The 16,038-nt window shown below is 37.4% G+C and overlaps 1 protein-coding gene across 1 annotated transcript in view; it reads left to right on the forward strand.

Moving 5' to 3' along the window:
- The window catches only part of sgcd (sarcoglycan, delta (dystrophin-associated glycoprotein)), a 193,481-nt gene extending 177,688 nt beyond the window's left edge, over positions 1–15,793 (forward strand). Inside the window, exons 7-8 of the mRNA XM_055148588.1 lie at positions 3,418–3,541; positions 15,489–15,793. Coding sequence (XP_055004563.1) covers positions 3,418–3,541; positions 15,489–15,671 — 307 coding nt within the window. The 3' untranslated portion in view covers positions 15,672–15,793. The remainder of the gene's footprint in view (positions 1–3,417; positions 3,542–15,488) is intronic.
- The last annotated feature ends 245 nt before the right edge of the window (positions 15,794–16,038 follow it).

Below are 16,038 nucleotides of genomic sequence, written 5' to 3' on the forward strand. Positions count from 1 at the left end.
GTGTGAAATTGGGTGCAAAAGAGCCACCGTTTGGATATTACAGTACTCCACATGAGGAGGACTTTATGGAGAGGAGATTGAACATTTGCCGTGTCTCAGCGGGGCGTCCCAAACCAGCCAGCGGGGGGCGCCACAGCCAAAACACATGATTTTACTGTAAATATATGGTCTATTATAGAGAGGGCTGGGAGTTGTCTTCACTTTTCTATTTCAAGACTTTCACACAGAGCAATTTCATGATTTTTGCTTTTTATTTTCTACCAAATACCGAAAAAATCTTTAAATTATGATACAGAAAAAAAATTATGGAGACAAAAAAATCTGTCTTGGGTAAGATTTAAAGATCCTGTATTGTGCAAAATGGACTCTTGTGGTCTTTAAGCCATGTTATAATGCTGTTACGTCATCAAAAACAGACCTGGAGTTGTCTTTTGTTTCGTTCACGCCTTGAGTAATCCTCTTAATAGTCTGTCTGTCTGCTGTGTTCCACCTTGTGATGTCATCTAGTGGTAGTTTTCAAGTTCACAGCTACTACCTTTTACTGTTTGTCCAACAGAGATTGGAAATTCCAGACCTAACCATATATCTGTTGAGAAAACTGAACTCTTTTAATGTGAACAAAATGATTCTCAACAATAAATGTTTCAGTCCTTGTCCTTAAATGATAAAAACAAACTGCAGAACATTGTTAAAACCTGTTCAAACTGAGGGAGCTGCACTCTTTGTGGGAGGAGCAAGTGCTGAGGAGTACTGTGGAGGTGTTGTGGAAACACAGTGGAGCACTTTTTGTATCACTTCCTGTATTATTAAATGACATCATAAGGTGGAGCTAGCTGCTTTTACTTCAGCTGATACAAAACAGATTTTACTTTACTACATGGGGCAAGAGTATAGAACAGGGGTGTCAAACTCAAATTCACAGATTGTCAAAATTAAAAACTTTGACAAAGTTGTGGCCCAAACTAAATACTGAAAGATTTTACATCATTTGCAGGTTTTCCTCTTCTTTAGAGATACATAATATTAAACCTTTTCTTATTAAAATAAATGTTTAATAATAGTTTTGCTTAAACACTGAATCCAAAACACACAAACATTTAAAACTACATTTTAAATATGTAATGTCTCTATAGTCTATCTGTAGCCGGTGGACAGCTCTAATACAGATTTGATATGATCTTGCGGGCCAAGTATAATTATATCATGGCCCAAATTTGGACCCCGGGCCCGAGTTTGACATGTCTGGTAGAGATTGTAATACACGTTTTTTGAGTGTTGTCCAGGGTACTGAAGAGTGAATGTTGACATTTTGTGTAACTTTTAACTAAGTAATAACTAAATATGTCTATAAATGCTTATATGATAATATTTTAATTGTATCAAAACAATATTACTACACAAACAAAATGTGTTATAACCTTTGTAATGGGTCTAATGAGTATTGACCATAACGCGTTTGTTTGGGCGCTAACCGTGGTCCTGAAGTTTAAATGTCTTGTGTACAATATAACTTCACTCCAAATGTCACTTCCCTCTACAATTTAATTTTATTTGTGCCAAAACAAAACATATTCTTCTCATTGTGAAAGATGACAGATTTGTGTTTGCGCATCAAAAACACATTAGTCACTTTTGTTTTCCTGTTCAAATGAGTTGCTTTCACTCTTTTGTGTTGAGCAGAACACAGAGGCATGTTGTGGTTTTCCATCTTCTCCACAGCTGTACCAAGGGCAGCTCTTCTCTCTTTGACAATAATCTTATTTTCATTTTAAAATAATAGATACAACAAAGAAGACACTTGAAAATGGTAAATACTGCCTCTGTGAGGTCACTATCTTTGTATTTTCATTCACTTCTACTTCTATTTTTTGTTTTCTCCAGTAAAATCATGAACAATGTCGATAAAGTAAATTCAGTACAGGAAGTTCTTTGTTTCATTAAAGACGCACTGAACCTTTTTCATTCTTCCTGTTTCCATGGAGATGCTTTTCCTTTGTCTGAAATATTCCTGGAAACAAGAAGGTAATTCAGTCATCGCAAGTTACAGGTCAGATCTGTGGAGAAGTGAACCTGCTCACTGTAATTATGCATATTTGTGAGCAATGAAAACACAGATAATTAATGATGTGGAACTTCCCAATTAAAATGACTTAAATTAAAAAAAATTTACTTTATTTGAGTTGATTCAACTTGAGAAGTAAAATTATCTACCAATGGAATAAATGCGTTTTTCTTAATTCAAGCAAGTTTAGATTTTGTTTCTTATTTTAAGGGCAAAAAGTTGTTGTTTTGCAAGTGTAGCAAAACGTATTTTCATATTTTAAGACCAAAAAGTCTAGGTCCATTGGTAGATAATTTTACTTTCCAAAATTACTGAAATTATTATAAAACTTTCTTAATTAAATTCATCTTAACATGGCTAGATTTAGTTTTTTGCAGTGCAGAGAAAACAAAAAATTGCCAAAAACAACTAAGGACAGCGGGCAATACTATTAAAACACCATATACACTGTTTAGTAGAGAGAGAGAAAAAAGTTGATTTAGTGTTTAGCTCCACTCAGGATAAATTACACTGATAAAATAAAGTCCAGGCTCAAAGATGAATAAAATGGAATTGTTCTCAAAGTAAACATCATTAATCCATGTATCATTCATTCATTTGTTTTTCGATATAAAACCAAAAATAAGAAAACAAAAAAACTTTATTTGTCTCCAAAACCAAAATGAAAAAACGGATAACGATTTGTTTTTTTCAGTTTTCAATTTTGTGTTTAAATGAATAATGGAAAAAATGGATAAGGGCCGTTTCCCGTTTCCGTGACTTAAACTGGCCAGACTAAACCAGGACTAAACCAGGACTAAACCAGGACTAAACCAGGACTAAAACAGGACTAAAACAGGACTAAAACAGGACTAAAACAGGAAAACCAGGACTAAATCCTTACTAAAACAGGACTAAAACAGGACTAAAACATTTTCAGTCCTGGTCTGGTCCCGGTCTCAGCCCTGGTCCTGGTCCCGACTCAGTCCTGGTCTCAGTCCTGGTCTGGTTCGAGTCTGGTCCCAGACCTGGTGTAGTCCTGTTTTAGTCCTGGTTCAGTCTGTATGCGGCACAAAAGTCCATCCAGTTTAAGTCATGTAAATGGGAAACGGCTGTTATCCATTTTTTTTCGATTATTCATTTAAACACAAAATCGAAAAAAACAAATCTTTGTCTGTTTTTTTTTTTTTTTTTTTCATTTTGGTTTTGGAGACAAATAATGAAGAAAATAGTTGTTTTTTTCGTTTTCTTATTTTTGGTTTTATTTTGAAAAATGAATGAACGAATGATCCGCGGATTATCGTTGTAAAGTGAAAGTAGAAACTCAGTGGTGTTTTCTGACATCTTTGCTTGTGTGTTTTTGTTGTTTTTCATAGGCTGGAGTCGCCCACTCGCTCCCTGCTGATGGAGGCTCCTAAAGGGATCCAGATCTTGGCCGAGGCCGGAGACATCCAGGCCATCTGCAGGAACGAGCTGCGTCTGGAGTCCAAAGACGGAGAGGTACAGATTTATTTGACATCACACTGACATGGTGAACGGTTCTGTTTACTATGACCTCCTGAAATTATACAAAAAGTTGTAGAATGTGTTAAGACAAGCAAGAATTTAACTGTCATACTGTGTTGTAGTAGTAGTAGTAGTAGTAGTAGTTATTTTCTTCAGTCATGTACTTGAGTGTGTACTTAATTGACTATAAAACTATGACCAAAGGGGTTTAGGTTCAAGTGAAATTAGTTATGAATGCCTAAAACTGTTTACAAATACAAATGACGATGCCAAGAATAAATATGTATAATATAGGATTTTCCATTTTTTCTAATCACAACAAAATGACGGAAATTAGACTACATACACTGAAATGAATTCACATATCACCGTTTCACCGTATCGGAAATGATCTGCGTCCAGACATGTCGCAAGCCTTCCGTATCCACACAGCTTTGAGCATATTTGTTTACGTTTTACAGAAATGAAACTTAAAACCACATGGCTAATTTGCATAAATGGAGTGCTCAAAAAACAGCTCGCTATTGTGCAATGATGCAGTTCAGCTTCTGTTGGACCAAAGGACATGACTCAGTGGAATATATGTGTTCTTTCTGTGACAAAGGGGTGTTCTGCTTATGGTGAGTCTGTTCTGTGCTTCTGTCGCGTTGGAGATGGTTCATGTTAAACTTTTCAGAGATTATACGTCTGCAGGTTGTAACCATAGACCGTATATATCAGGGGTGTCTAAACTTTTTTCATCAAGGGTCACATATCTAAAAACGATCAAGGGCCGATCGAGGGCCGCAGACTGGTGCTCAATACAGTGAATAATTAAAATATGTGCAGGTTTAACATGTTAAAATGAGCCATCATCTTTATTCATGCTAAGATCCTTAAAACCATGCACAAAATATTTATATATATATATATATATATATATATATATATATATATATATATATATATATTTATATATATATTATTATATTAATTTATATTTGCTTTATTAAGGTAGATTTTCAAAAAAGAAACTTGCAGTAAAAAGTAAAATTTTAATTGATGCATGGTAACTTGGGCCAATTCACCTGGAAGCCTGAGGGCCAAGAAAAATGTGTCTCAGGGCCGCATTTGGCCCACAGGCTGTAGTTTGGACATACCTGGTATATCTAAATGGACATATATTCTAGCCTTTTAGAGTTTTGGCGGTAAATTACTTTGCGGCGCATAGACCTACATCAGCATTTTCAGCCGTCCACACAGTGCCAGATCAGATCCGTACTCAGATGAATTCGTGGGAGCTGGTGGCACCAGATCGTTCCATCTCTGGAGCTGTTTTCAATCAGATTAGTGTGGACGAACACTGCATCCACATCGAAAACGACTCGAATAAGTACTAGTGTGGACGGGACCTTAAAATAGCAATTGCTGCGTTTCAGATTTCTTGCTGATTTTGAAGGTTTTTGTGAGGACATTTTCCCAATTAAAAGATAATATATAGTTTAATTACTTTTAATTATTACTTTAGCAACTGTTTCCATTTCAAATCCTCAGATATGTCAGGAATCCTTTGCCGGAAAACAAGTATAAATCGCAAAATTACAGTCCAGAACAGATGATTACAGTGGTCATTTAGGCCTGGATAAAGCAAAAATAAACAAAACATTAAGGAGGGGGAAAAAAGGATTACGACATATTTAAAGTAAATTGGATCTGGTTCTTATCCTCCCTCATTTGCTTTGACCTTTCTGTCCAACTATATCTCACTTTCACAAAAGTCAAACAGGAAATCGACTTGACTTCCTGGGATCTGTTGACTCATCACTTGTCAACAATAAAAATACTTTTTTTTTTTTCAATACAGCAACACAAACCAAACTGAAAATTATCATAAAAATAAAGTACAGTCCCTTTAAAATCTTTATCTTGTATTTACCGTCTACGTAGAGGTCAAATTTTGCTTTTCTATCTTCAAACCATTTTTCCATTACTGTCTGTCCACAAACGTGATAACATCTCCCTTTGTGTGGAAAACTTTGTAAATTAACTTTTCTTGTCCCAAAGCCACACCGCCAGCTCGCACCCATATTTCTCTGGTCCAAGCGGATTTTTAGCAGAACTCGGTCCAAACAATGCCTCCCTCCTGGGCCAACTTGAGCGGACATTTTGTTTTTGGCAAGTGACAGATTCCCATTTTCTGGAACAGTTAGAGGAAGGAGAAGATTGGTTTCGCCCCATCCTCTGTCCTCCCCTCCGATATTTTGTCCTGTCTTTGATATTGTCCGAGCTGCGTGTGTCCCAATCAAACTGCTGCCAAGATAATCGGTTACAAATGTCCTTAGAGCTGGCTCTTGTCCAGCGCTGTTTAAAGGGACGAGATTACGCTATTTTACGCTCTATGTTAGAATATTGTTTCCTAATCAGAGTTGTGTTTTGTTTCATTCACACGTTTGAGAATCCCTGTTCTTCTCTCAAAACAAAAACACTTCAACTTGTGATGTCGTGGTAATACAGGAAGTGCTCCAGTGTGTTTTTTAACTCCAAACACCTTCACTAGAATCATTTGGATGATTTCAGCTGTGCAATTGCCAATCTCTACTGAACTAAAGGTAAAAGAAGCTGTTAACTAAAGGTGGAATAGAGCGTTTAGATTTTTGGAGATGTAGACAGACTAATAATGCAACATTACTCAAATGTGTGCAAATAAAACAAAACGAAACAAAACTCCAGTTATGTGTTTGATGAATTAACAACATTCTAAAAGTGACTTAAAACAGGGGCCAACTCAAGCTGTCCACGTCCGTTTGACCGGCCCTCCAGCCCCTCTTCCCCACCACTTGAACTGGCCCTATGGCAATCCTCAAAAATTGTCATGGATTTTTTTTTTTACTACATTTTGACAAATAATAGCATTTTGTAGATTTTTTTCTATTAAAAAATAATATTTATCTGAAGTATTTATATTAAAATAATAATATGACGTATTTACATTTGCCTCCGAATTTGCCGCCAAAGTTTCGTCACCTGACAAGCTCGAGATCAAACAGTGACAGTCAACACACGTGCAGAGTTCTGTAGTGCAGTTAAGGACAGCAAAATGGCGAGTGTTAAAGTACGAAAAGTTGACAGAGTACTGAGTTTTCAAAGAACAGTGGACAACCAGTTATTTTTTTGTTCAGTGTAAGGATTGTGCAGTTTGTCTGATATGTAAAGAAAGTGCGGCGGCCCCCATCACAGTCAGGAGCAATATTGTGTCCCCCAGAGAAAAACATTTGGTGACCCCTGACTTTAAGAGTCAATTTAACATAATATAAAGGTGCATTGTTGAATTTTTTAGTACTTTTTTGAACATCTGCTTGTTTTTATGAAGCCATTGCTTCTATTGCATTTATTAATTTTGCCAAAACAATAAAATAAATACCTGCTGTCCACATATCTGATCAGTAACTTGGAGGCATCACCTTTTTGTTTCCATCTTTAGAGCAAGGCAAAGAAACTCTATGGAGACATAAAAGTTACGCAGGTTTAAGCCTGTCACAACAAATTTTAAAACACGATATATTGCTACAGAGAAATATTGCGATAAGCGATAATACTGGAACTACTTTATGCTACTGATTAAAATTAAAATAAAGCTAGAAAATCAAAGTAAACTATTTTTAAATAAAGTATCATTAAGAAGCCCGAGCTTCAACAAATGAATAGCAGAATGAACCAATAATTTGCCATAAAAATGACTTATTTAACCCTCTACAGCTCAAATCATATGGTATTGCTATGAAAATAATAAAAATCCCTCCACTGTTGCAAAGAAAAAGTATATAAATATATATTGTTTCAGTTTTCATACCGTATATTGAACCATAAATCAATATAGTAATTATTGTGACAGACCTCGGCAGTGCACCTTTAAGTACTGATTGTGTTGGGAGTGAGTGATGAGTTTTGGTGGAGAGGAAGTGGGCGTACATTGATAGCCATGTTTTTGTCAGTCAGTATTGGAGCAGCTGAGGCTAAAGTACCTTATGGACATGAAAGTATGATTAAAAAATAGTCAAGGAACACTGCAGTTGACTTATTTTGAACTGAGAGAGGGACAGAAAAATCACAATTGGTAGTGTCTCATATTGTGTTCCGCGTTACTGACTGAAAACATCTTATGTATGTCTGGTACACAAGACTACACATGCACCTCCTGTGGTTTAATCAGACGTGTGAGGGTGACACTTCTTATTCACACATTTCAAATAACTCATCAAATGTGTGAGCGTGTAATTATGTGTAAGGAAGGCTCATAGTGGTGGAACTGATCCTTTCAAACCGTTAGGACTTTATGTGGGTTCTTCAAGTGCAATTTCAGCTGAGAATGAGCAGACACACCTATTTTGCTTCTGTATGTTATGTATGAGTAGAAAGTGGTGATTGGAAGAGGGGGCGATGGCACAGATTGGCCCCTTTGCTTCTGTAATTCTACCCTAAAGCAGCCAGTTCCTTCTACATTTTGTTAGAATCCAGAAGAGACTGAAACTGGACAATAAAGAGTAATCCGTTTGTCATTCGTTTATTTGTTTTTCAAAGTAGCTCTGCGCCGGTCCTTTTGCCTGCAGTCACTCGGCAGTCCCAACACTCAGTCCTGGTTCGGTTCTGCTTTAGGCCTGCTTTAAGCCCTAGTCCTAGTTCCGTCCTGGTTAAGTTCTGGTTCAGTTCGTATGCGGCGCAAAAGTCTGGCATCTCGATCGATGTTTCTTCTGCTCAATAAATAATGCCTGTAAACTGGTAACGTATTTTTGACAGTCGAGTCACATCTGTGAATTCCTATTCGTACTGAAGAAAGCGAATCGTAAATTTTCATTTTGTGATTGTAATTCTTGATGTTGTAACTTTTCAGTTCATATTCTGATGGTTAAAATACAGAAAGTTCATTTTATGTACGACTGGACTCATTTGAGAGTTTATAAATATTTATTTTATTCTCAACTACAGCCAAATATTTCCCAAATATGTACAGATTTCCCATATATATATATATATATATATATATATATATATATATATATATATATATATAGTCACAGAAATGGGAAACGGCAGTTATCCTTTTTTTTTTTTTTCATTATTAATTTAAACACAAAATCAAAAACTGAAAAAAACTAATCATTATCCTTTTTTTTTTTTTTTTTCATTTTGGTTTTGGAGACAAATAATGAAGAAAATTGTTGTTTTTTTCGGTTTCTTATTTTTGGTTTTATTTTGAAAAAAAAAACAAAAAAACGAATGAACGAATACACGGACTGAGCGTGAATATCCTCCTTCCAAACTTGAGATACTCCAACCAGCTGCTAATTTGTACCATGTGTCTCTCAAATACGGAAGACATCTCCTTTCTAATCTAATCTAACTCTTAACATTCAGAACAAAATACTAGTATACAACTTCTTTTACCTGAGCTAAGTCATAGTTTGGTGCTTCGATTGTTGATTCTACAAAAAATCTACATTGTTTCTCAGTCCTTTATGTTGTTTTTTCCCCTTTTTTAAAAATGGTGTTTGTTTTTGACGCAAACAGACCATGCCTCTCTCGAATTGGTTAATCCGCCTGTCAATCACACCCTCTGAAATCGCTGAGACAAGATACAGCTCCAGATCCACTCGTCTTTGTGAAGTTTTGTCAAAGCGTGTGGTTCTGACTGGTCCTGTAAGGCAGCTGTGGCTTCAGTACTGAGTATGATGTTGACTGGAAAATGAAATTAACGGTATTTACTGGCTTTGCACATCTGCTTGTTTCCATGGAGATGTTATTGCTTTCCCTCGAACGCTCCACCGTGTGACATTTACGTAATCTTCCATTTATTCAATTACAGGAGTTATCTATTGTTAATTAATACTTTGACAAACATGCGTTCTTCCTGTGAGCTGCTTGTCTTTATAAACATAGTTAAGTTTAATGACATTCAGTAGGACATTCCAGACAAAGTTCTATCATCTCCACGGAGACAGAAAAGTTACATAATGCTCCTGCAAAACTACATTTCCCTTTGTGCTCTGCCTGTGCCTCTCCTCAGCTCACCCTTTAACTGCTCCATCTCTGATTGGTCACACATCACGTCCAAATTCGGCGCGTTTCGCTGATAAAAGGATTTCATGTAGGTCTAGTGTCAGATCAGTTCACATCAACCCAAAGAGGATTGGCCTCAAAGTGTTTCAAACTTTCCACAAAAACTTGCAGATGTTAAATAAAAATTTTAAAAAAAGAAAGAAATGAGGAGACAAGGAGACAGTGAGCAAGCTGCAGTATTATGAAATGATTTTTGCTGGCACAATAATTCTAAGAACAACTAACATGCTAACAGGGTTTTATAATCAGATGCACACAGAGGTCTTATTTTGACATTACAGTACATATTTATTGGGGCAAAACATGTTTTTAAACTTTATTGCAAGAAAAAAATTGTTACAACACATTTGAAGTCACAATCTTGAAACAAAATTGCCTTTTTCTTGAGTGAAAAGCCTTGTTCTTCCTTTTTGGATGCAGAGTTGTCGGACGTGCATTGATAAATATAATGTCATGTTTTCTGAGTTTATCGGAGCAGATGTGTGTGAATGTGTGTTTTTCTCTGGATACGCTGCAGACCTTTGGCTCGCCGCCATGGCAGCCACAGTTCGGTGTTTAGCCCCCAGTCGAGTGTGGCTGATGCACAAATGATACATGCACATTTCATTTAAAACATTTAACACAGCTGCTCTGGGTTTAACTGGGAGAAGCTTTAAAAAAAAAACAATACCAAATTAAATACCACAGTGAAGATTAAACCATAATGAATGTAGTAGTGATACACACAAAATACTAGGGGTGTAACAGTACACAAAAATCACGGTCTGGTATGTACCTCGGTCTTGAGGTCATGGTTCGGTTCATTTCTGATACATTTTCGATACAACTATTTGTTTTAACATTATACAAACAGGGAAATAAAATAAATGTAAAGTCCTAATAAGTTAAATAAAATATTCTTAAATAAGCAACAAATGTTTGAAAAAAATGTATTCCTTGTAAACAGTAAACAAAACTTTTCAAAAAGTAAAGTGTGGCACTAGTTCCAGGATGAAGTTTTACTCAATCTTCAAAAACCAAGATTCCGTACTGGCGAAAGGCGAAAGTGATTACTGCGATACGATGACCATATTTTTTTGAAGAGTCACGTGGTTTGGAGGGATGTAGTCAAGGAGGTTGGGGCAATTGTTGTCAAGGCGGCTGCCCTGACTATAAAGTGCTGCAGGAAACATTGCCTCAATCACGAGTTCCCTTTGAATATTAAAGAGCCGAGTCTTCCGTGTAGCTCTACACGTAGTGGCAGAATGTAAACACACACAAATTGCGCAAATTCACTCGTGCACAGCCCTGCACCGAACTGAACGCCCCATACCGAAACTGTTCAGCACAAATACATGTACTGTTACACCCCTACAAAATAATAGTACTTTCTTTTAATACCATGTGGTCATATGTTGATAAATACTGCATTCTAAAACTGTACAGGAAAGGTCCAACTTTAACCCCAACTTTTGGGATTCTAATGCAATCACAATGTCTGCAATGAATAACGTGAACAAAAAAGGTCCCAGGACTGTCCCATGTGGAGCCCCAGCACTTGAACTCACCATGCCACATTCAGTTATAGTTTACTAGCATGTATTGTCTTTCCGTTCTTTGCTGTTTGTGTTTTAGTAGTGGTAAATTGTGTTGTGGTAGTACTGGTATTAGTAGCAGAGGTTACTGTAGTAGGAGTAAAAAATAATAGATTCTAGACAACTGGGTCCTGATATTTGTTTTGAATAAAAGGATGTTAGTGTAGCCATGGAGTTGCTGAGATAAAAGTAGTACTTTAACTATGAAACGTACAAATGTTTAGTGAATAACATGAACAAAAAAGGTCCCAGGACTGTCCCCTGTGGAGCCCCATTGCCTGTAATCACAAAGCCACATTCAGTTACAGTTTACCAGCTCGTGTTGTCTCTCTGTCCTCTGCTGTTTTATCGCTCACCTCACAGCTTCACACTCCACCTCGTCTCATTCAAAGCCCTCGCGTCCGTTGGGTTTTTTAGGCTTTCAGAGGAAGTCATCCGAGACCCGTTTTAAAACTGTTCTGGGTCATTTGCGCTCTTGCCTCTTTGGGCGTCCCATAATGGATTCTGATAGCTTTTATTTTCGCACCTCTAATGGCTTGGTCGGGGTGATACTCGGAGATAGGCGCAGCCCGTAGAGAGAGCTCCGGGCTGGGATCAGAGGGAGGCAGAGGTGGGGGGTAGTGGAGAGGCAGTCTGGTTCTCTGTCAGATTGCACCGATGTTGTGGGAGGTGAAATTATCTGTTATATTGAGCACAAACCAAGCTGTGAACAATTTTCACTCCCTGTGTGTTCGGAAATGTGTCTTGAGGCTGTGATGTAAAGAATGTTATATTTGGTAGGAGGTAGTGGTAGGAGCTGTACTTGGAGTTATAGTAGTAGCCTTAGTCATAGGTAGTAGTAATGTAGCCATAATAGTTCTGAGTAGTTGCAGTAGTAGCAATAGAAATCTGTCATTGTTGTGCACAATATACACTGTTCCTTTTTTTTTTTTTTCAGTAGTAGGAGTAGGAAGTAGTAGTAGTAGTAGTAGTAGTAGTAGTAGTAGCACTACTAGTTGCAACCATGAGTAGTAGCAGTCGTATTAGTAACACAAATCTGTCGTTTGGCTTATACACTTTCTATTTTTTTCAGTAGTAAGTGTAGGTAGTAGGAGGTAGTAATAGTAGTAGTAGTAGTAGTAGTAGTAGTTGCAGTTGCAGTTGCAGTTATGAGTAGTAGCAGTTGTACTAGTAACAAATATGTCATTGTTGTTTGGAATATACACAGTTCTTATTGTTTGAAGTAGTAGGAGTAGGTAGTAGGAATAAGAATTAGTAGTTTTAGAAGTAGTAGTAGTTGCAGTCATGAGTAGTAGTAGTCGTACTCGTAACAGAAATCTGCCATTGTTGTACAGAATATACAGTGTTCTTATTGTTTGATGTACTAGGTGTAGGAGTAGGTAGTAGCAGTAAGTAGCAGCAGTTGTAGTAGTAGTAGTTGCAGTCATGAGTAGTGGTGTACTAGTAATAGAAATCTGCCATTTGGATTATACACTTTCTATTTTTTTCAATAGTAGGAGTAAGAGTAGTAGTAGTAGTAGTAGTAGTAGTTGCAGTTATGAGTAGTAGCAGGTGTACTTGTGACAGAAATATGTTGTTGTTTGAAATATACACTGTTCCTATTGTGTTCAGTAGTAGGAGTAAATAATAATAGTAGTAGTAGTAGTAGTAGTAGTAGTAGTAGTAGTAATAGTAGTCATGAGTAGTAGTAGTAATCATGAGTAGTAGCAGTCGTACTAGTAATAGAAATCTGTCTTTGTTGAATGGAATATTCACTGTTCCTATTGTTTTCAGCAGTAGTAGTAGCAGTAGCAGTAGTAGTAGCAGTAGCAGTAGCAGTAGTAGTTGCAGTCATGAGTAGTAGCAGTCGTACTAGTAATAGTTTTCAGGAGTAGGAGTAAGAAGTAAGTAGTAGTAGTCATGAGTTGAGTGGAATTTACACTGTTCCTATTGTATGAAGTACTAGGTGTAGTAGTGTGTAGTAGTAGGTAGGAGTAAGTAGCAGCAGTCGTGGTAGTAGTAGTAGTAGTAGTAGTAGTAGTAGGGGAGGAGAATGCAACATTTATATGGATACGAGCAGTCATAGTTCTCTATCCTTTAACTTTCAAGTGCGTCCAACAATGCTCAACCACTTAGGCCAGGGTCATCAAACTCAGGCCTGCGGGCCAACTCCGGCCCTCCACGCCCCTTTGACCAGCCCCGAGCCCCTCTGCCCCCCACCACTTGGACTGGCCCTATGAGACAATCCTCAAAAGCTGTCATGGACTTTTTTTTTTTTTATTATTATTACTTTTTGGCAAATAACATGTTTGTAGCTTGTATTTTGTTGCATCTTTGCATTTATATTAAAATAATTATATGGTGTATTTACATTTGCCGTCACCTGACAAACTCGAGATCAAACAGTGACAGTCAGCGCACGAGCAGAGTTCTGTAGTGCAGTTAAGGACAGCAAAATGACGAGTGTTAAAGTACGAAAAGTTGACAGAAAGTTTGGACAACCGATTATTTTTTTTGTTCATTGTAAGAACCGTGCAGTTTGTCTGATATGTAAAGAAAGTGTGATGGTTTTCAAAGAATATAATCTGCGTCATCAGGGAGAAAAAAGTTTGGTGACACCTGACTTAGGCTTTATTTTTTATATATTATATTGTTGTATGTTGAAGGCCTCACTCTTAAAGACACAAAGAGAAGGCTTGAAATCTGCAACAGAGACCTGAGACCTGAGACAGACCATGTCCTTGTTGTCTGCTTTTATTGCACTTGGTTAGAAACATGACTTCATTTATTTAATTAATTGTAATCGGATCTGTCCCTATCGGCCTTCTGCACAAATGTGAATTTATTGTAGAGCCTGAAAAACTGATTCAAGGTTTTAAGACCGACTGAAACACAAAAGTCTGATACTGAGCTGCTAATAGGAGGAGGCTTTGAGGAAGACAAAAGAGGAGATTTGTAGATGTAGTGAAAGAGGACATAGCATTACTTGGTGCAGAGGAACGGGGACTATTAGAATCCATGTGGACATTTCTAAAAGCAATAAAAAGACTAGATTTTAAGGGTGTAACGATATTTAAGTCTCACGATATGATAATGTCACGGTATGAACCTCACTGTATGATATTTATTGCGATATCATGGGAAAGCTCACGATATGGTGGGGAGGCTCACGATTAGGAATGTAACAATATCCAAATTTCTCACTACGATATTTTTATGATATACATCTCATGGTATGATATTTATTGTGATATTTTGTAGAGGCTAAACAAAACTGTTAATATGCTACCTTTTCCTCTTAAAATGCCTTGACAAGACTTAATCCAGAACTGTTATTTCTTCATGTAGTCTGCACTGAAATGGAGCAAGGGATCATGGTCTATGTAGTTCCGTCTGTCTTTTGTTAGCTACTGCTGCACCATAACTTTTAATTTAAGCAAATAGACTTGTAATTCGATATATTGTGATGGTCCACGATATTACTGTGAGAACTTTTGACTTTTTTTTATGTCTTTCTAATAATTGATATATAGTGATTATTTTGTATTCCTTCAAAACAACACATTTGATCAGTTCCCAAGATAGGCTCCATTCTCCAAAAAAAGAACTGTAATCTGATTTTAAAGGTCCTGTATTATGCTAAATTGATTCTTATGGGCCATGTTATATTATTGTTAACTCCTCAAAAACATACCTGAAGTTGTGTTTTGTTTCATTCACACATGTCTAAGTAACATCGGCCACCTACAATGTCTTTAAACAATAGTTTTTAAGTTAATAGCTGCCTTTAGTACAGTAAAGACTGGCAATTCCAGGGCTTAAGTTATCCAAATTATTCTAGTGAAGGTGTATGGAGTTTAAAAACACAGTGGCGCACTTCCTGTATTCCCACAAGACATCACAAGGTGGAACAGAGTGTTTCTGTGACGCAAACGAACCGAACTAACCACTTTTGGTTCGAATGGACCGTTTGGTAAGCACCAAATACTGTCTGTGTGAAAACACCCTTAAACAGGTTTTGGCACTGTCTTCCTACCAGTGGAGGCAGGACGACAGCACCATCTGCAGTCCGACTTCAGTAGGACAGTATCCCAGGTGTGTGAGAGTAAAAAAAGCCCCCTTGCCCTGGTTTACAGTCCAAAACTTGTATAAATCAGCTGACCGCACACGTCACAGCAACATCACGTGACAATGAAAACAAACTCCTGGTCTGAAAAAAAAATCTAATAACATAAATAGACAATGTGGCCCATCTTTATAGTTGTTTATCATTTATTTACTCCTCTGTTTCTTAGATCTCTCTGGACGCTCACAGGATCCGTCTGATGCGTCTGCCGGAGGGAAAGGCCTCGAGCTCGCCTTCTTCAGGGACCCGACAGACAGTGTACGAGGTGTGTGTGTGCCCCAACGGACGGCTGTTCCTCTCCCAGGCAGGAGTGGGCTCCACCTGCCAGATCAGCTACAGCGTGTGCCTCTAGGACTCCAGAGCAAGGACAACCAACCAGGCCAAAAACTTGAACTCTCCCTGCTCCCTGAACGGGCGAGCGAGAGGATACCACTTCAAACTGCAACACGGAAATACATTTTTCACTCAAGCTGCCAACGGACGATATTTTGTGCCAATATTTAAATGAAACTCACATGTTTTGTACTCGTGAAGCGTTTGAGAGCGGCGGTTAGAGTAGGAACACTGCAAAAATTCAAATCTTAGTTAAAGTTAAAAAGTTAAAGATGCATTGTGTAACTTTTCTGGTGGAGGGTCCCTCTAATTCTTTTTCCATGGAGATGTTATTGCTTTGGCTGGAATGTTTCGCAGTACGGCATTGAACCTTTCTATTTTTATGG

The sequence above is a fragment of the Boleophthalmus pectinirostris genome, unplaced genomic scaffold, assembly GCF_026225935.1.
Source record: "Boleophthalmus pectinirostris isolate CB_2022bp ecotype Guang Dong unplaced genomic scaffold, ASM2622593v1 HiC_scaffold_12, whole genome shotgun sequence".
Taxonomy (NCBI): Eukaryota; Metazoa; Chordata; class Actinopteri; order Gobiiformes; family Gobiidae; genus Boleophthalmus; species Boleophthalmus pectinirostris.